At 33.1% G+C, this 22,373-nt stretch overlaps 1 protein-coding gene across 1 annotated transcript; it reads right to left on the bottom strand.

Annotated features, from left to right (window-relative positions):
* Positions 1–14,398: 14,398 nt before the first annotated feature.
* Positions 14,399–22,140, bottom strand: J4E78_010661 (uncharacterized protein; the record flags this gene model as incomplete). Its single annotated transcript, XM_049371237.1, has 6 exons — positions 14,399–14,419; positions 14,494–15,546; positions 15,610–15,865; positions 16,317–21,741; positions 21,776–21,864; positions 22,133–22,140. 6 exons carry the CDS (start codon positions 22,138–22,140, stop codon positions 14,399–14,401), a joined length of 6,852 nt encoding a protein of 2,283 aa, XP_049216995.1.
* Between the last annotated feature and the right edge of the window lie 233 nt (positions 22,141–22,373).

Below are 22,373 nucleotides of genomic sequence, written 5' to 3' on the forward strand. Positions count from 1 at the left end.
AATAATTCTAGAATCTAGAATATAGAAAATAGTAATAAAGCTAAATTTCTAATAGTAACTAAAGTAAAACTTTATTACTATAGATCTTTAATAATAAAGATAAAGTTATTATAGTAATAATAACTAAAATTATAGACTTTTATTTTTTAGATAATTAATAACTTAAAGAATTCTCTCTTTTTCTCTAAGAGAGATTACAAATACTAGTATATATAAAGTAGAACGCGTTTTTAAAATATCTTTTTATATATATAATTCTAGTAAAATAAATTCTTTAAGCTTATTAAAGCTTCTAGCTAGTTTACTTTTAAAATAATATACGTAGGTAACTAACTACTCTCTAAATAGAGAAAACGTATATAAAACTTTATTATTTTATATTTCTATAAGTAGAGTAAGTAGAGACTAATACTAGTAAAAGTCTTAGCTAATACTGTTATTTTATTAATATTAATAAGAAGTACTCTAGTTTCTTTCTTATTAATTATTAATAATAATAACTAAAAGCTTTTTTTCTTATTATTATAAAATAATAATAAGTACTTTTCTTTTTATTATTAATTATAATAGAGGCTAATTAACTACTAAATAAAGATTATAAATCTTTAAATAGCTTAAAGCTAAAAAGGTACTATTATAATAATAGATAAAAAGTATAAGTTAAACTATATAGTTCTAAAATAGATATTTTATTAATTCTAAAGAATAACTCTTTTAGAATAAAAATAAAAATCTTTTTCTTTTAAATATATTAATTACTTAGAATAAGTAATAATATAAATAAAATATGTTCTAACAAAGCTATAAGCGTCTAGCTAGGCTTATAATCTATAAAAAATAGAGAGGTAATAATAACTATTCTCTAATAATAGAATATAGCTTTATTAGAATAAAGTAGTTAAATACTATAATAAATAGTATAACTAATAAAGATTATAATAATTAATTATAAAGTAGATAGTAGGTAAAAAGTAATAATATTATTACTAAGTAAAGAATAACTATAAAGAATTACTATTTCTTTTATAGAAAATAGCTACTAGAATAATTATATAAATATCTACTTATTTCTACCTAAAAATAAAGATTTATAATTAAATCTACTTAATTTCTAGATTTATAATTTAAGTCTACTAAATTCTTCTTATCTTCTAGATTTATAATCTAGACTAGTACTAATTATATTAGTCTATATATTGTATTACATAAACTAATAATTAGTTTATTACTAGATCTTTTAGTAATTATAGAAAAAGAGATAAGAAGATAAAAGTTATTAAATTACGTAATAACTCTAATATTAACTAGGCTAAGATAAATAGAGGTGTTTTAGAATCTTCTAGTATAGTAGATTAAAACTAGCTACTAAAATCTTAATTACGTAAGCAATTAGATTTACTAGAAATTTTTCTAATTTATTAAGAAATTATAATAAGTATAATCTTAATAAAGCTTAATAATAAAAAGATAATAATAACTAAGTTATTATAATCTTTATAGTAATTACTTAAAGTAAAAATATACGTTTTTAGTTAATAGCTTTTTTATACTTAGTAATATAGCTAAAATACTTTCTATTAAAAAAGTTAATAAGCTTAATTAGCTTATATTTATTAGAGCTAAGTTTTAATAGTATTATATATATATAAAAGTTATATTAAAGTATTTTTAAGTACTTAGATAAAGATAAGTATAAAAAAATTAATAGTAGTATAAGTATAGAAATTTTATAATTCTATTTTTTTTAAGTATTAGAGTAGTATATAACTATAATAGTATACTTTAGTTATTAAGTTAAAATTTTTCTAAGTTTCTATTAGTACCTTATATTTAATTTTGTAAACTCTATTTAGTAAAAAAATATTAAAAAACGTCTAGCTTTTAAAGTTATTCTAGAACTACTAAAAGATTTTAAAATTTTAATATATTTAGTGTATATTACTATTAGTACTAAGGCTTTTATATAAACTAATAATATATTACTTTTAAGATCTTACTAAGAAAAAAAACTTTATATTAAGTAATATTTATAGTATTAATACTTTACTATATTTAATCTTTAGCTATTAATATAATATAACTTAAGCTAATAAAAATAACTACTTTATTATAGCTTAGTTCTTAAGAGTAACTATAATAGTAGAATACTAATATAGCTATTATTTATTTAATAGTATTATTATACTAAAAGTAGACTTTAAATATTTTATTTTCTTTAGTTTATTTATTATTACTTTAGCTAAGAATTCTAATAAACGCCTTACACTAGTATATAATAGCTACTTTTATCTTTATAAGTAGAGCTATTTATAGTCTAATTTTATATATAAAGTTATAAGTATATATAGTATAGATAATTAATAGATTACTCTAAGTAGAAAGAGTAATACTAGTAATATAATAACTATTTTATTACTTTTTTTAGAGTAGATATAGCTTATAAAAAAACTTTTATATATTACTAGTAAGTTACTTAAAAGCTTAGCTATAATAGAAAACTATAAAAAGTTTTAGTTTATATATTAAAAGCTTTTATAGTAGTAGTATAATAATCTTAATAGTATTAATAGTAGTAATAGTTTTAGTAGTTTTAGAATATAATATAAAATAAGTAAAATAAACTTTAAAAGCTTTAATAATAGTCTTTATAATAGCTTTAATAATAGTTTATATAATAATTACTAAAATAGTCTAACTAAAAGCTTTCTTTTTAGTAGTAGTTTTAAAGTAGTTTATAGAAGCTTTAATAAGTAACGTAATATAGTATAAGAATATAATTAATATAAGTATAGAGAAAGGTAATATAACTAGTAATAAGATTAGCTTTAGACTTACTAATACTAGAAGAACTTATAAAAGAGTAAAAATATAGTTAAGAGATTATTTATAGTATAGCTTTAGTATTAGATTTAAGCTACTATTTATATTTTTAATAAGTTTTAAATCTCTAATTTACTATAAGCTATAAAATAAAAATAAAGATAGAGATAAAAATAGAGAATAGAGAGTATATATATAAAAGTATAATTTTACTTACTAAATATTTTAGTATTTATTATTACTTTATAATTTATAGTTTTATTAGTTATAAGCTATTAAGAATTATTATAGATTAAACTTATAATCTTTACTTACTAAGGCGCTAGTAGATAGCTTGTGCGCTAAATATTAAAGTTTAGCCTATATAGCTTTCTCTAACCTATATATAATATCTTACTTAGTACTTAACTTAATATAATTATCTTATCTATTAATATTTTTTACACTATATTACGTCTACCTTATAGTACCTAGAATACACGTAGTAAGTAACTATACTAAAGAACTTAGCGCGCGCTTATAAATATTATAATTTATAACTTTATAGCTAAGGCACTAATAATCTTATACTCTTATAATATATTCTTTACCTTTAGTTATACTTCTAGATTAGCTACTAATATTACGCTACTATAAGGCTCTATTATATAACTATAGAGTAGAACTTATTATATAGGTAGTATACGCGCACTAACTATAGATAGTGTATTATACTAGAAGCCTATTATTAAAGAATATTACTAAGTATATTATAACTCTAAAAGAGTATTACGTTACTATGTAGAAATAATTATAGTTAATAATATTACTATTTATAGTATTACTATACTATTTCTTAGTAAATAGTAGAAGGTCTAGCTTACTACTTTATAATAAGTAAGTAGAACTATAGATAGTAAATAATTACTCTACTTCTATCTATTTAACGTACTACTCTCTTACCTCTATACTTTTTTTCTCTCTACTATCTATCTTAACTACTAACGTTATTACACTTAACTATTAACTATTATAATATCTAATAGTAATAACCTTATTAATACTAACGTTATACTTAGCTACTACTAATTAACTATAAGTTCTTCTATAGCTAAGGCTATAGGCCTATCTAATAGTCTAATTATCTATACTAAGCGTAGCTCTAAAACTACTACTAGTAAAGCTTCTACTTTTTTATATAGCTAAGAATCTAGCTATAAGCGCTAGGCTCTAATACTATTATAAGTACTATTCTATAGTTAAGATTTAAGTTATAAGTAATAGTAATAGTATAATTACGTTATTACTAACTCTTTAACTTAGACTAATACCTAATAAACTATTAGCTAAGGTAACTCTAATAATATTTCTATTATTTACTATACTAAGCTTAGTTAATAGAGTATCTTTAGCTACTTTACTCTTCTAAATTAGAAAGAAGATCTATAGAATAACTATATTATCTCTATTAAGCCTATAATAGTTTCTATACCTACTAAAGACCTATATAATATTTTTTTTAGTAGTTATTATCTTTAGTCTATTTATAATAAGTTCTAAGTATATATAAAGCTTAGTTACTCTAACTTTACTTTTATAAAGATTATTAAACTTAAAGATAATAATAATAATAATAAGAAGAAGAAATAGTATAGTCTAAACTTAGGCTAAGAATCTCTTTTAGAAGAAACTTACTACACTATCTATAATAATAAAGACCTTCTTAAAGTAGTATAATACTCTATAGATTTACTATAAACTTTCTTTATTAAAATTATAAGAAGCTTATCTAAGGCTGTACTAGATCTATATAATCTCTAGCCTAGTAATATTACTAAGAAAGACTTTAATAAAGCTATTTCTATTATTCTAAGAATAGAGAAGTACTTTAGTAAGCTTTAGGTCTTAGTTTACTTCTATAAAAATAAGACTACTAGTCTTTAAAACTATCTTATTACTACTTAAAACTATCTTACTATAACTACTAAGTTATATAATAATCTAGAGCGCTAATATAATAAGCTCTAAGATAAAGTTAATATATTATGTATATTTTTCTTCTCTAACACTCTATACACTAATTCTACATATACTAATACTACTCTTAATAAAAAAGAAGCTAATAAGTTTTATAAGTTATATATAGAATTTTATAATAAGTACTAGACTACCTTTAAGTAGCTTACTAAGAAGAAGGCTTACTTACTATATTAGTTCTAAGATTATACTTAGAAGAATTAAGACTATAAAAATGTTCTTACCTAAAATAAAAGTCTTAAGAAATAAGTACTCTTAGCTAATAATAATATAGATAGATTAAAAGAAAATCTTAACTAGTAGTTATAATAATATAATAAAGTTATCTAATGCCTTTAAGCTTTTAAGTCTAGCTATTAGCTACTTACTATATTATAATATAGCTCTACGTAACGCACTAAGTGCTCTAATTATAGTAACTATTACACTAATAACTATTACACTACTAATTATTATACTATTAACTATTATACTACCTTTCTAAACTTATATCTAAGTTAATATATATAAGAGCCTAAGCGCTACTCTTAATAAGACTCTTATAACTATTAGTAATATTTATTTTTATTATTACGCTTACGCTCTTATTCTTACTATCTATACCTAAACTTATTAAATACTAAACTTTATATCTACTACCTACTACTCTATAATAGTTATTAGATTATGCACTAGATATACACTTAGCTAGTAGAGTCTATAGTTAGTAGAATAGGTTATACTACTTTTAAGCTCTCTAACGTAGAGATTTAGAAAGATAATAAAAATAGAAAGAACTATTCTAAGTAGTATTATATAGCTCTTTAGAAGTATAAATTACTTCTAGAAGATAAGCGTATAGCCTACTTAGAGACTAGAATTAATAGTAATACCTAGATATATATTAAAGATAGTATTAGCTTCTTCTATAAGTATCTTAATATTCTAGAAGCTTTAGATAAATACTTTAGCTAGTCTACTTTTAAACGCTAGTAAGAAGCGTAAACAAAGATTAGTAATAGCTTTTTAGTAATAGACTAATTAGAGAAGTTTATTAACTAGCGTAGCTATGTTATAGCTATCTACTAACTAACTAAGCTTTCTAACTCTATTATAGTTCTATACTATTACTAATAGCTTTACTTATAACTTACTTTCTTTATATTATCTAACTTTAATAACTAATAAAATAGAGCTTTTATAAAGTTCTTAGATACTATCTATAAGATAGATCTAATATAGAAGTAAATTAATAATAGTAAAGCTACTACTATAAGTGCTAACACTAATAAGGTCTATACACTAAAGAGTTATAATTAGTTATCTAATAATTATAACTTAGAGCGTAAAGCTAAGTCTAGATATAGCTAATAGTATAAAGCTATATTACAGCGTATATAAGCTTAGAAAGATATAATAGCTAAAGTCTAAGTCTACTTCTACTATAGTAATAAAAGTTATTAAGCTTATAATAAGAAAAGCTACTTTATTTTAGATTAGAATAAGATTAAAGCTAAGATTAGTAGTATACGCCTTAACGCTATAGACACTAAATACACTATTAAAGATAATAATAATACTAATACTAATAATTCTAATATTATAATAGATAAGAAGAGTAATATAAATAATATAAGTAAGTCTAAGTTAGAAAACTAGATACTTCTAATACTAGTTGTATTTAGAAGCTAAACTAGCGTAAGAATATATAGTAGAATTAAAAGATACGTAAATATTATAATTACCTTAAGATTACTACTACTAAACTACTTTTCTAGAATTACTCTACTAGCGTCTTAGATTCTTATATTTCTACTATTACTATTAAAAGTAATCTTTACTCTACTAACTAACTCTACTATAACTTCTATACTATATTACTATCTAAATAATAGTATAAGACTATAACTCTTATTAATATAGAAGTAAGTGCTAGCTTTATAAATTAGTAATAGGTTAAGAACTATAGCCTAACTACTATAACTATAATATTACCTATCTATCTTTTTTTTATAGATAGTAAAGTTATTAATATATTAGATTAAGCTATAGAACTATCTATTAAATATAGTAGTTACTAAGCTATAGTAACTTACTTTATTATAGATATTAGTAAGTTTAATCTTATCTTAGGTATAACCTAGTTAGAGAACTATAATCTAATACTTACGTTCTTACTATAAAGTATAATATTTAAGTTACCTTATTATACTTTCTTCTATCTTAAGTATAGTCTACCTAAGACTATCTATAGTAATAGTATACTTATAAAATCTAAATTATAGCACTTTAGTTCTTTAGGTAAAATCTATATTATTATAGTAAAGGCTACTTACTTTATAGCTATATATAATCTAGATAAAGCTATCTAAATTTAACTAGAAGACTAGAAAAAGCTTACTAACCTACTAGATAAGAACTATAACTTAGATATATTTAAGCGTAAGGTTACTAGCCTTACTATAGTTAGTTAAGAGAACTATAACTATTATATAAATAAGATAGAAAGCTTTTATATAACTAAAGCTAAGATTTATAAGCTTATTTCTAACTAGCTATATAATAAAATACTAGACTTATTTAATTCTATAGACGCTAGTAAGCTAGCTCTTTATTATAAAGAAGTTAACTATAAAATTAATACTAATAGTTATATCTATAAGTCTAAGATATATAAGTTAATACGCACTAAAACTTACGCTATTAAAGTCTATATTAATAATATACTTAGCTATAGTTTTATCTACTCTTCTATATTACTCTACGCTTTACCTATATTAGTAGTTAAGAAGCTTAGTAGTAGTCTACGCATCTATATAAATTATTACTAGCTTAACACTATTACTAAAAAGAACTATAATATACTACTATCTATTAAAAAAACTCTCTTATAGATAGCTAAGGTTAAGTAGATAACTATTATTAATATAGTTATAGTGTTTAATACTATTTATATTAAAGAAAGTAATAAAAAAAAGACTACTTTTCTTATAAGATATAAGCTATATAAGTACGTTATTATACTATTTAGCTTATATAATATACTTAGTACTTTCTAAACGTTTATTAATAAAACTCTTTATAAATACTTAGATAATATATATATAGTATATCTTAATAATATTTTTATATATATATATATAATAATAACAAAGTAGCTTATAAGGCTAACGTTATTAAAGTTCTTACTAAGATCTATAATACTAGCCTTTACTTAAACTCTACTAAGTATAAGTTTAAAGTTAAGAAAGTTAAATATCTTAGTCTAATTCTTACTACTAATAGTATTAAGATAAACTCTAAGAAAGTAGCTACTATATTAGAATAGTAAGTACTTTATTTAGTTAAAAATATATAGTTATTTCTTAGTTTTACTAATTTCTACTATTACTTTATTAAGAGCTTTTTATATATTACTAAGGCCTTAACTAAGCTTACGCAAAAGAATAGAAATAGTAAAAATTAGAGATATTAGTTTTCTTTAGCTCTAAATAGTAAAGTAGTTACTATTTTCTACTACTTTAAGAACGCGTTTAAGATAGTAGATATACTTATATACTTTAACTTTAATCTTAAAACTTAGCTAAAAATAAATACCTCTAACTTTATTACTACTACTATTCTTTTATAAAAGAATTTAGAAGGTATTTTATAATCTATTATATTTCTCTCTTATAAGATAATACTAGTAGAGTATAACTATAAGATTTATAATAAGAAACTACTTATAATTATTAATACGTTTAAGAAATAGAAGTTTAAGCTTTCTAGAATAGATAACGCTATTAAAGTTCTTTTAGATTATTAAGTACTATAAACCTTTATAACTACTAAGTAACTTAACTATAGATAAGTACACTAGGCTAAGTTTCTAGCTAAGTTTAACTTTCTTATTAAGTATAGACCTAGAAAATAAAGAACTAAGCCTAATACTTTAATAAGACGTTCTAGTAATCTACTAGAGTCTCTAGATAATATTTATTAGCAGCACTAAGTATAGATTATTATTAAGTCTAACTAAGTTAATTCTAAAGTATATATATATACTATTAGTATTATAAAGAATAGAAGCTCTTACTATACACTCTATCTTACGCGCCTTAGTAGTAATTATTATAATCTTTCTAAGTTTATTTCTACTATTACGTAGATACTTTATTAACTTAGTAAAGAATATAATATTTCTAAACACTACATATTTCTTACTATACTATTTAGCGTTAAGCCTTAAGAGAGAGAAGACGCTAATTATAGTAATATTATATATAATTACGTTATAGACTTACTTACTATAACTCTATATATTATAATTACGCCTAACTCTATAACACTATCTACTATAATACTACTAAACTATATTATACCTAGCGTTATATTACCTAGCGTAATACTAGATATACTACTAATTATATTATCTATAGCTTCTTATAATAGTCTACCTACTACTCTAATACTATCTATACTCTTACCTACGTTTTTACCTACTAAGATATTAATTAAAACCTTACTTAATAACGTTAAGACTATATATAAAGATAATATAGTACTATAGATAATTATCTAAGCTAAGAAAAATAGATTATAATAGTTACTATTTAAACTTATATATAGTAAGAAATATCTAAGACTTAAGCTTAGTAACTATAAGATTACTAATAGCTTATTATATATATAGAATAAAGTCTACGTCTCTACTAGCGTTATATAAATCTAGGTTATTAAATAAGCTTATTATAGCGTATATAGTAGTTATAGTAGTAAATATAAACTCTACTCTAAGCTATTATAATAGTACTACTAGCTACGTATAACTATAGATATTATATAGTATATACGTACTTACCTAACGTATAAAAAAAGTAAAGCCTATAAGAAAGATAAATATAGATTACTCTACTTACTACTAGTTCTTAATAAGTACTAGTTATATATTTTTATAGATTTTATTATCTATCTACTACTATATAAATATAATAGCTAGACCTTTATAAATATTTTTATTATTATTAATTAACTTACTAAGAAAAAGAAGTTTATTTTAATAGTAAGTATAACTACTAACGCTTTTATTATTACCTTTATTAAGTATATCTAGCGTAAAAAAGGTTTCTCTAAGAAGATTATCTTAGACTAAGACTTATAGTTTATTTTTTATTTCTAGAGACACTTTTACTAGTAACTAGATATCTAACTAAAGTTCTTTACTATCTACTATCTATAAATAGATAGTTAGATAGAGAACGTAAACTCTTATTTTAAATAGTACCTTAGATTTTATATTAACTATAAGTAAGATAACTAGATACTATTTCTACTAATAGCTAAGTTTAAAGTAAATTTTAGTATTAGCTCTACTATAAGTAAGTTACTTTTCTTTATAACTAAAAGCTACTACTCTTATAGAAGTATTAAGCTTATAGCTCTAGCTTTAGTAATAATATTAATAGCGCCTACTTAATAAAAATATCTTAACACTAATATCTTTACTAATTAGATAAAGATACTTTAAAATAAGTTACGTTTTTTTATAAAATAGGCTTAGGCTAAGTAGACTAAATATACTAATAAAAAATAGCTTTCTACTTCTACGTTTAAAGTTAGTAACTAAGTAATACTTAATATATATAATCTAAGAACGCGTTACTTTTCTACTTTACTAGATTTAAAGAACTATAGCCTTTTTACTATTATATAAGCTATTAATAACACTACGTATAAACTTAATCTACTAGCTTATATAAAGTATATTTATAATATCTTTTATCTATAGTTACTACACTTAGTTAAAAGTAATTTACTTTCTAGTTAGACTTAGAACTCTAAAATTTCTACTAAGTTTAATCTAGAAGTTAAAGATAATATAAAGTATATAGTAGAAGTAATTAAAGACTATTATATTAATATAAAGCTTAAGAACTCTACTACCTACTCTTAAAAAGAAAAAAAGTACTCTAGGCTTTTTTAGTATTTAGTCTAGTAGTTAAACTACTCTAAGAGTTCTAATAACTCTTCTTAGAAACTATATATAAATCTAGTTAACTCTACTAATACTATAATCTAATATTACTATAATTATTCTAATAAGCCTACTATATATAAGAAGTTTAACTCTCTTACTAGTAAATAAAATATACTAGTTATATAACTTTACGCCTTTAACTATACTTAGTTAATAGTTACTTAATAACTAGTAGTTATAATAATATTATTAGAGTTATTCTACCTATAATACTCTTAGTTAACTTAGTAACTCTATTATAGATTAAAGTATAAATAATTACTAGAAGTCTTATAGCAATAATAGCTAATAGAAATAATAGTAAAACTAGAATAATTAGTTATACTTATAATAATTAAAAGTATTAGCTAAGTTATACCTTTATAAGAGACTTACTAACGCTATACTTATAGTAAGAACTAGTTATTAAGTTACTACTATTATAACTAGATACTAATGTTACTATACTACTAGTAATTTAAGCTTACTATATAGAAATAGATTTATATCTATATACGCGCGCGCTTACGTATATATAATACTCTAATATAATAATATATCTAGCTAGCTAATATAAGTATACGCGTATAATAATAGATATATAATATATATAATCTCTCTAGGCCTAAGAGATAGAGTCTATAGCGTACTTTTTTTAAAATTAAGTAATTACGTAATTACGTACTTACGTAATTATGTAATAATATATTACTATATTAGACTCTAAAAGTAAACTTAAAAAATCTTTAATATAAGTCTAGATTTATAACTTATAATACTTATACCTATACTACTACTAATATAATATTTACTACACGCGTAATTATAATACACTAACTACTTTATATTTATTATATATTACTAATAGCTATCTAGACTATTAACTAGTACTAGTACTAGCTTTATATAATTACGTAACACTAAAAAGAAACTAAATAAGTCTAATCTAATCTAAGACACCTATATAATACCTATATAATTACTAGTAACTTATATTTTATATATAATTATCTATAAGCTAGCTATATTAGTAGCTATATTACGTAACTACTACTTACTATCTATATTTACTATTACCTATCTACCTATTCTCTATCTATACTAATAAGTTTCTAGCTCTTACTATAGTCTTCTATATACTTTACTATCTATCTCTTATTATTATATACTTTATAAAGAATATAAAAGACTTTCTACTTCTATCTATTATATTACTAATCTAGAGTAAGTACTATAAAGTCTACTTTCTTCTACGTTAGCACTACACTTCTAGTAATATATATTTCTAGATTCTTAAGCTATCTATACTATTATACTATAAAGATTTCTTTCTTAGTTAATATGTTTAGGCTTATTATTATAAATAGCCTATCTACTATAAAAATAGTAACTACTAACTACCTCTTATAATAAAGTCTATTTAATATTATTTTATTTTTAAGCTTAAAATTTAAACTTAGCTTTATATATATATACTTAGTAGTATATAATATCTACTTTTTATTTAGAAGAACTATAGTTATAGTAGATATTACGTTCTAGTTATAGTAATAGTTATTTATTAGCTTATTTAACGTAGTATATTCTATTTACTAGATTATTAGGTAATTTATAAAAAGCGCGCTAGAAGTAGCTATCTTAGTAGTAGCTATAATAGTAGCCTTTGTAGTAGTAATAAAGTTAGAGTTAGATATTTTTAAAAAGATATTAGTTAGTATTAAGTTATAAGAAAGTAGTACTTAGGTGTTTAGAGTTTATAAAGATATAAGAAGTTCTTAGAGATATAAGAAGTTTTTTAAAATAGAAAGATATAGAATAGAAAAAAAAGAAGAAGAAGAGAAGTATTCTCTATATATAAAGTTCTTATAGTTCTCTCTAGGCTACTATTCTTTATACTATAGTTTATCTATATAAATATCTTTTTATATTTTATAGTAGTATAGTACTATAATTTAATATTACTCTAGACCTAGAGTTTACCTACACTATCTAGACTTCTATTTATCTACTTTTATAGCTAAGAGAAAGGCTATATTACGCTACGCTCTAACTTTTACTCTAATTTCTACTTTTTCTACTAAGAGCTTTCTACTAGTCTTTAGATTAAAGATATTTTAATATTTCTATAGTCTTATAGCTTACCTATTACTACCTCTAAGTCTACTAGAGAAGTCTCTCTAGTATTACTATTACTCTCTATAAGTACGTTATTACTATCTATATCTATAGTAAATATTAGAAAGAAAGTTTTATTAATTTCTATAGTTATATATAGTAAGTATAAAATATTTAGAAAATATACTTATATTAAGATTACTATATAGAGTTACTAACTACGTTTTATTACTTTGCTTTATATTAATACTTTACTATAATAATATATATAATTAAAGCTATAATTAGTATATAAATATATTAAAGAAATATAGTAATAGAATAGAATAATATAGTAAGTAATATATTTAGCCTATAGTAGCTTTTACAAAGTAGGTAAGTCTTTATATATATAGGTTTATTATTTTCTTTATTCTTTAGGTAAAATTAGTTTAAGTATTAGAACTTACTCTCTTTTTAGAAAGAGATAGTATTATAGATTAAACTTATAACTTCTACTTACTAAGGCGCTAGTAAATAGCTTATACACTAAATATTAAAGTTTAGTCTATATAGCTCTTTCTAACCTATATATAATATCTTACTTAGTACTTAACTTAATATAATTATCTTATCTATTAATGTCTCTTATAAGAATATATAATTATATTATAATTCTCTTTACTATAAGTAGATATTAGTATTTATAAAATAGTTATTTTACTACTTTAAATTTTAAAAGCTTTAGCTATACTAAAAGTAGTAGTACTAAAAACTTAAGCTTTAGTTTACTTAACACTTATACTTTTAAATATAGAATTTTAACTTTTTTAGAAATACGTTTTTTTATATACTAGTAATAGACTTTACTTTTTTTAGACTAGTTTACGCTATAGAATTAGTTTACTAATAAACTAAGTTTCTATAGTTAAGAAATACTAAAGCCTAAGGCTTACTTTAGATACGTAATAATATATTAGTAATCTAAAACACAATATATGCAATTGTACTCGTATTAAAGATTTGTACATCTCTAAAGCGTTTAGCGGATTAAAATATAACAAGCACGATGCTAGCTAGTGCGAAATGATGTCACACAACATTGCTTAGGTAGATTACTTTTCTCGCTAGTCTTGTACCGACGTCAGCGCAGAAAAGTGTCTTTGATTCCGGCATGAATTTCATTATGAAGAATCTTTTGCGACGAAAGTAAAGATCGCGATTGAGAAGCTATAGCGACAGCTCGATACGTACTACTATACTAAAAGGCTGGTCTAAACGGTTATCCAAGCAACAGACGGCAGAAAAGAACGAGAAACCATGAGTATCGCAACACCGCACCACCGCATCACCTCATCACCGCATCACCCTCCCACCCATCAACTCAACTCCCTCAAGCTCTCCTCAACATTCTCCCAAGCCTTCGGCGACATAATCAAGCTCAGCCAATAACCCCCCGCATGATCCTTCCCCAAAATATGCACCAACAGCCTATTCGCCGGATTCGGTATCCTACTCGAGCAATGATGAAACGCAGGCATACCAGGCGGATTACTCCTTCCCTCACTCTCATCACCAGCCCTCACAACCGCAGGCCCAAAGTCGACAGTAGAAAAGAACTTGGCTTTCGACCAGTCGGTAAAAGGCACCAACATCGCATCCGCGTCACTGTAGAGAAGCGTCGATGGATCGCCGGAGATACGCTGCTCGCGAAGACTGGCAAGGACTTGGCCTTCGGTTGCTTGTTCGAGGAGGCGCTGGCGGTTGTGTAGAGCGATGGGACCGAGTGGGCCGGTTGCCATGTCTGGAGAGAGGAAGGTGAAGCCGGGGACGAGCATGTTTTGCATGTACATGCCCTTCGCGTTGATGAGTTCAGGAAGACGGAAACGAGCGTTCATTGCGTGGAGGGCGGTCAAGGGACGGGGTGATGGCAGAGAAGATGCGATACAGCGGAGTGTCCATGCAGTGAGCACATCGCCATCGCTGATGAACGGTGGTTTCTCGACTATACCGTCATCGTTCTCCTGCACAGGTAGGTCTTGCTCAGTTGCTACGCGCAATTTCGCCACGACGTCCTTTGGCAGGTAAATCGTCTGCGACTTTGGAGCAGGACCAGTAAGCATATCCCATGCGAACCTCGCTCCAAATTTGACCATACTCAGCCCTTTGAGCTGTTTGGCCTTGAGTATGTACTCCTCTGCCGGCTGAGTCGTGTTGTCAGTCAGTGCACGTAGCATGTCTTCCCGCGCCCCTAGTACAGGCGGCACTTCGGTCTCTTTTCCGGCTAATACCATCGACCACGCGCAGAGGAGGTTTTGGTTGCCAATTACATCCATCAAAGTATGGGGCCAGGAGAGTCCCACGAGTGTTGCGTTGGTAAAAGACGTGATGTGGACCGAAATTTGTGGCGTGTCTCCAGCGATCAAGTCCTCAAACGTCATGGGCGCGTCGGCGCTAGCGGCCAGGTCATTGAACTCCGTGGGTCCTGGACAGATCAAGACGGCTCTGTTGGCTTTGGGAAGCTTCTTGGCTAGGTCGTGCTCTTCGATGGGAGTGTTGATGGTGACATGGCTGTACGAGAAGGCGGGTCGCTCAGATGTGAACTGGCGTGGGACATGAATCTCCAATGCACCCTTGTTCTATCATCCAACATGTTAGCCGTACTGCTTCCACGCGAAATCAATCCGAAAGATGCCACTTACGTTGAGTCTCAAGCGTCCTCCAAGCTTCCTCCAGTCCCCATTTTCCAAGAGCTTTGCTAGAGAGGACCGGAGCCTATCCGCATCGAGAACATCGTTGAAGCAGAGTGTCCATGTAATTATGATGCTACGGAAAGTCTTCGTGTCGTCTAGTGTGTGTACTGGAAGGACGTCGTCGTCGGCATATGGGGTTGGTGTAGCATCTACTGCTGGGGAAGATTGCTTTTTGAATCGCTTGAGGAAATCCATTGCTGAGACGCTAAACTTGCGAACTGTGAAAGGTGCTCAACAATGAGTGTTATTTGTCAAATCTATTTACTTCTGCTCTGCTTTTAACACCGTATGAGAATCCCTGGCCAAAGTCGCGTTCGGAACACGGATTCGTGGGTAGCCGGAGAATATGTTATCGTCGTTGTATCAAAAGGGGCTCGCTAGATCGACGCCTCGTCTCCACCTCTGCAAGTAACTAGTCTCAGGTAAAACTAGCCGCACGTACCAACACGAGAAGGATTTCCGCCGTGCCACCGAATCTCTACAGGCGAGTCAAGAATACGTTCTTATCGTTGTGTCAAAATAGGGGCTCGCTAGATCGGCGCCTCGTCTCCCCCTGCGCAAGTAACCAGTCTCAGGTAAAACCAGCCGCACGTACCAACACAAGAAGGCCGAATCTCTACAGGCGATCGGACAACGGATACTAGCGATCCGCCTACGTTCCATGCGCTCCAAACCACGCATCGACCTCGTCGCCTGTGGCAAGCTCGTCGTCGTCGTCGTCGTGGATGGCTTCAACTCTGCCATGCCTGCGCCTGAACCGCCTCCCCCTCACCCGCGTCGTAGACTCATTCCGCTTCCGCAATGCCAGTCGCTTCGCAACTTCATTTGCCTCGACGAGACTGACCAGCTTCCTCTTCTGCCCTTGATTCTTCTCGGCAAACTCCTTGCAGACTTCCCACACCTTCGTCGTAGCATCGCGAGTATCTCGGAACTTTTCGACGAAGGATTCTGGATTGCGTGAAAGCACGTTGTGATGCACGTTCCCTATACCAAGATGTCTGTGACGACGATTTTGCGCTGCGTCGCTGGGAGGCGGAGGGTTGCTGAAGACCTCTTGAGCCAGATATGTATCCTCTGCCATTTCAAACGGCGTACGTCCTGACGCGTTCTCACGGAAGAGAAGGTCAGGACGGCATTGGAGCATGACGCGCAAGACTTGATCACAACCACGCCGTACGGCAAGGTGGACAGGCGTATCGCCCTCGCCATTGACGATACTGAGGTCGTCGCCTTTGTTGAGCTCGAAGAGAAGTTTGAGGATGTTTTCGTGGCTCTCTGAGTTATAGCTTGATGAGTTGTGGGGAAGAGCGACGTGAAGCCAGCGTGCAAGAGGCGTAGCTGCGCCAGGAGCCGCCGTTGTGCGCTCAGTGAACAGGCTAGAGAGAAGGCGAGTGTCGATGAGCGCCAAAAGCTCACGGAGCTTTTCTAGGTTTAGCTGGTAGTTCAAATGTTTGTGCAGGATTGAGTGGATGATGTTCGCTCCAGTGTTGTCGCGTGTGGTTTGATCGGCACCAGCTTCCAGAAGAACCTTCACCATCTCGATACGGTGCATAGAGAAAGCAAGCTGCAGAGGCGTCATGCCGCTCGCAGAACGATGTCCAATCGCCTTGGGATGAGTTTTGCATAGATGTCGAAGCAGGCTCACTGACTCTTCACCCTCCTTGCCCAGAACCACCGAATGGAGCAGTAGATGCGAGCGTAGGTCGAGCCACTTTGTGATAGACGACTGTAGGCCGCCTTGGGTCTTCGCCAGGTTCTGGATGCGAATATCGTCTCGATGACTGTCCGCAAACTCCATATAACAGCGCAAAGCGGTGTCACTAGCGAACCACTCGACGCTCTCCAAACTTGTGTAACGAGCGGCATGAAGTAAAGGCGGATGCTTCGCCCCAACTGCTTTCGTCTGGGTCTCTCTCCCTTCATTCGCCCAGTCCTCTCGCTTCCTGCCGTGCACCGATAGCCCTTGGTAGTACTTTGGCTTCACGGGTATCTCGATGCCGCTCTTCTTCACAAGATCGTCCAAAGGAATGCCAGCCCCAGTGTTCTTGATGATGATTCCTAGCAGGCGGGTACGACTCAAGCGGATCGCGTACCAGAACTCGGCTTCGTCGAAACGGAAGAACCTCGGTGCAGTCTCATCGTCGAGTTCGGTGTTGTGTTGCGTGTACTCCTGAGCTCTGGCGATCAGGAATTGTAGTAGATCGGCATCGTCTAGATAGACTGCCAATTGGAACAGACTATGCGGCCGCACATCCTCAGGGATCTTGACGGGTACCGGGCTACCACTAGACGAGTCCAAAGGCGGTTGACCACGGAGGCTGCTTGAGAGCTCTGGGTGTGGAAGCCAGGGTGAGACCGATGCAGCATCGTGTTCGAGAAAACGGAACGCCGGGCACGTCCACGACATCATCTTGAGTGGCGTCACATTGCTTTTGACTTGACTCTGCACCTCTCCAATGTTCTCAATAGTGAAGCAATCATCCACAATCTCAGCGTAGATCTCGAAATCATCCTCACCATCGTCACTGCTACCGTCGTCATCATCTCGGGGCTGGAGACTGTGTTTGACCAATGGCTTCTCTTCGGGCACATATTGCGCATGTGCAATCTCCAAGACAGCACGAGCGATTCCATAGTGCTTCCGCAGAATGGCGATAGAGAACGGCGAGTAATCCTGCGAGTTCTGAACAGCGATTTGCAGGGGAGTCTGATTATCTCCCCACATCGACAAGGTAAGCTCTTTGATCGTCGGAAGATCGCCATCCCAGCAGGCTTGGAACAACTTGAGGTAAGCTTCCCGTCGTTCGTCGGTCAGGTCAGAAAGCCGGAAGGTGAGCAACGGATTCCACGGCTTTGGAGGGTCAGGTCCATAGCTACCATAATTGTACTGTTGTGGTGGGGGTATCCTGATTTCGGTATCTGGATGCAGCTCTTTGAAGGTCTTCGCCTGTCGTCTGAGCAGCTCTGACTCCAATGCTTCGAACTCTTTCAATAGCGCCTGGACAGCCGACTTCTTCTCACTCGTACCCTCGGGTTCTTTCTGAGACTGTTTCCACTTCTCGTGGCTCTCCAAGTCTTGTTCGTAGATCCGTTTGGCGCTGTCGATCTGATCACTCACCATCCAATGAGCGTAGGTACCCGGTTCGAGTCCTCCAAGATATTCAGTATCTTCCTTGAGCGGTACTGGGGCGAATTGCTCGGACCGCCGGTAGTTATCAATGCGGTCCACCCAGCCTTCGGAGCACAACCACCCATCTTGGCCATCAACTTTGCCCTTCTCCATAAAGGTCTGTAGTTTTCGCACATTGTACCGAACAATATCCAAAAGGGTGCCCGTATCGTTGTCGTGTGTGTTGTTGCTTTTGTCCAGCGCGCACCAAGCTTTGGGAGTAAGACTGTTGATGTCTGCTCCAGCATCCAGAAGCTTCAAGACTATCGACAATGCCTCATAACGAAGTGCAGTAAATACAGGCTGCTCGACGTTTTCTCTGAACGCTTTCTGGTTGCTCTCGGCAGTGCTGTATGCCGAATGAAACCCCTTATTTTTCGCAACGGTAGAGTAGGTGGCGAAGTCAAGCTCAGGCTTCGCGCCCAGCTCTAGAAGTGCTTCAACTCCAGCGGTATCACCATGTTCAATGGCTGTCTTCAGAGGACTGTTCACGTTGGGTCTGAACGAATAGCCACTCAGCGATAAGTGATCGGCGGCTTGTTGCGCCGCAGGCCTGTTTGCGGATATCAAAGTGGTGAGCAGATCGGCACCATGCGCAGCAAAGTAGTGCAACGCCGTGATGTGGCTGGTGTCGCCCTGTGCCGGCGATGCACCTAGGCTGACGAGTAATCTAGTCATGTCCTTGGCCTTTTCAGGCGAGAGCTGTAAAGCGAGAACGGTTGGCAGGATCGCCGCGCGCGGGGACTTGTTGTAATCATTGACAAGCTTGACCGGCAGTAGTACATCGGCTCCAAACTCCTGAACGAGAGTCTTTACGACGTCGGTGTGACCATTTGCAATGGCCAGGTGGAGCGCAGATACCGGTGCGTCCCAAGCGACTACGTTGACGTCGTATACATCGGGCTCGTCGTCATTTGCATCATCTGGGAGGTTATCGTGGTCTTCTGACTTTTTGGGGTCTATCTTGATGACAGAGCCTTCAGTAGTCGCATCGGCATTATCGGACTCATCATCAAGTAAATCGACGTCGTCATCCTCATCGTCGTCGTTCTCGCTGTCGTCATCGGAAGCATGTTCCTCGGTGTCGTTGGTACTGGTAGCATCTGGTGTTTCCGGGAGGATCTGGTTCTTCTTCTTAAGAGATTCTTTCTCTGCCTCTTCTTCTTCGTTGGCCTCACTCTTGATGAGGAGAGCTCTGACCATCTCTACCTCACCGCGCATGGCAGCAAGATGGAGCGCGGTCTTACCATCGAAGATGCGAGCGACGATACGGGCTCCAGCATCGACGAGAGCTTGAACGACCTGCGGAGTTGAGGTCATGACCGCCAAATGAAGTGGAGTACGCCCAGTGTAGTCCCTTCGGTTGGGATCAGCACCCTCTTGACTGAGCCAATCCCGGACATGCTCGAGATCTCCGTCCACTATAGCCTGACACAGTCGCGCTGTATTGCCGACATATGCCATCTCGGTCCAATCATCATCAGTAAGAGGGTTAAATGAGCCGATTGATTGCCGTCCAGGGTTGTCTTTGATGAAAGACAATGTGCCAGACACATAGATCTTGCTTTCCTCAGCTGCAATCTCCTGATCTTCTGGTGTGGTGGGCTCGGGACAGAACCCGCAACAGTCCCCAATTACATCGATTGCGTTACCAAAGAAGGAAGGGTGTCGATGTAGTGTGGTCTGTCGATCCTTAGGTCGATTCCATTCGGCGTTGAGTAGCAAGTCCTTCGCAAAGAGCAACCTCTCAATCTTCCGAGCATGGAACTTCGGCCCGTATGGGATGGTGAAGGTATGGTAATCGCTGACCTCATCAGTCTCTACCCACTCGGCAACATCTTCGTCATGCTGTTGCTTGATGTCGCCTTTGAGCTTCTGCGTGGCCCAACGATTGATGGCTGGTCTGCCACGTTCAGCACGACGCTGATCAACGTAAGCGTCACGGTCAGTGCTTTTCGGCAATTTCTCAAGTACTAGCAACCTGGCCAGTCCGAGAGTGCGACCGAAGGAGCGTTCGAACAGCGTGGGATCAATACGCGACCGATCAAGGAGCGGCCAGTAGACTTCGAAGCCGCGGCGTGCATACTTGGACAATCGGTTTTCGTATGACGGGGAGCGACGTGTCAGGTCGATGGTGTTGATCTGCGTCATGTATGCAGCGATCGCACGAGGACTGGCGTAGACTTGCTTGCCATCGTATGCCGCACAGGAACAATCAACATCGAAGCCTGTGAGAATCTCGGAAATAGATCTGTAAATTCGCAGGACAATCTGAACGTGACGAGTGGGATACTGGGAAGCGATGGTAATGGCGTTCTTGGTACGGACGGTGGTTGTCTCTGTCAAGATGGAGTCTCTGATGCGTTGTTCAATCTGCTTGATCTTCTCAATGGCTTGCTCTTCGGTAAGGTCGTAGAGGAAAAGATCGACATCCGAAGCCGGGGCCAGTTTCTGATGATAGTATTCGCGTAGGGCGCGCTTGGAGCCACTATGTTCCTCTGGAACCGGCAGCAACGAAGTTACAACAGCGCTACCTGCGACCACCACATTGGACCAGTCCATGTCAACAAGCGATGACTCGGAAAAGAGCTGGAAGTTGGTCTGGAACTCATTGAGTGATTGCACAACCGCCGGAGAGCCAGTCGGCTTGCGGTCCTCCTCGTCGAGAGGCATGAGATAGCGCTCACGCTCAGCCTCGGATTCATCCTCGGGGTTGCGAGCGCGGATCTTGAGTTCACTTTCGCGGCCTGCGAATATGGGAAGGATGTTGGGCTCGGCAATAGCGGGGTGTTCTGGTTGCTGAGCGAACACCTCGCGCAGCTTGGAGTCATATTCCTTGTAGGGTTCGAGCAAGGTGTGCAGTGATGTCTCTGGATGGGCTGCGACATGAGTAATCCAGTCGGTATGACGAACTGGGACTTGAGGAAGGTCAATCATTGTCGATACCTGCTTTTGGGTTGTGGTTGAAATGGCGTTGTGAGAAGTGGTAGAAAGCGCGTGTGTTGGGATATAATTGAGATTGTTGAACGAAATGACTGCTGAAGACGGAAAAATGACGGATTATATATCTCCTTCAGCATTGGGATCTCGTTCGTGCTTGATGATGGCAGCCTGTATCATGATGGAGTTGGATGCTGCAGCGGAGTGGCGTGTTGAGGCAAAAGAGGGTCGAGCTAGGCAACGACGCGCCGTGGCCCATTTTAGCGACGGGAAGACGTGTTTAGGGACCACAGCAGCCTGACGAGACAGGCAGCAGCGAATCATGGTTAGCAGCGTGTATTGAGTCCAACGCGAGCTGCACACGAGTTCATGTGATGCATGACGCGACGGAAGTGGCAAGTGAGGGTAGATCTCAATGAGGTGCTCGAGGTTTGCCACGAACACGCTTGTGCAAAAGAAGGATAGCGCAGCCAGCGGCTTGGCACCCCCCGCTGGCAGCAGCGAGATCTCGCCATCTTCGGCATCATCATGTTCCACACGTTCTCGATACCGGCACCACTCCTACGTCCAATGGTACATGGCTTTGTCACGCCTTCGGACGACT

The sequence above is a fragment of the Alternaria triticimaculans genome (assembly GCF_023758025.1).
Source record: "Alternaria triticimaculans strain BMP 0046 chromosome Unknown scaffold_37, whole genome shotgun sequence".
Taxonomy (NCBI): Eukaryota; Fungi; Ascomycota; class Dothideomycetes; order Pleosporales; family Pleosporaceae; genus Alternaria; species Alternaria triticimaculans.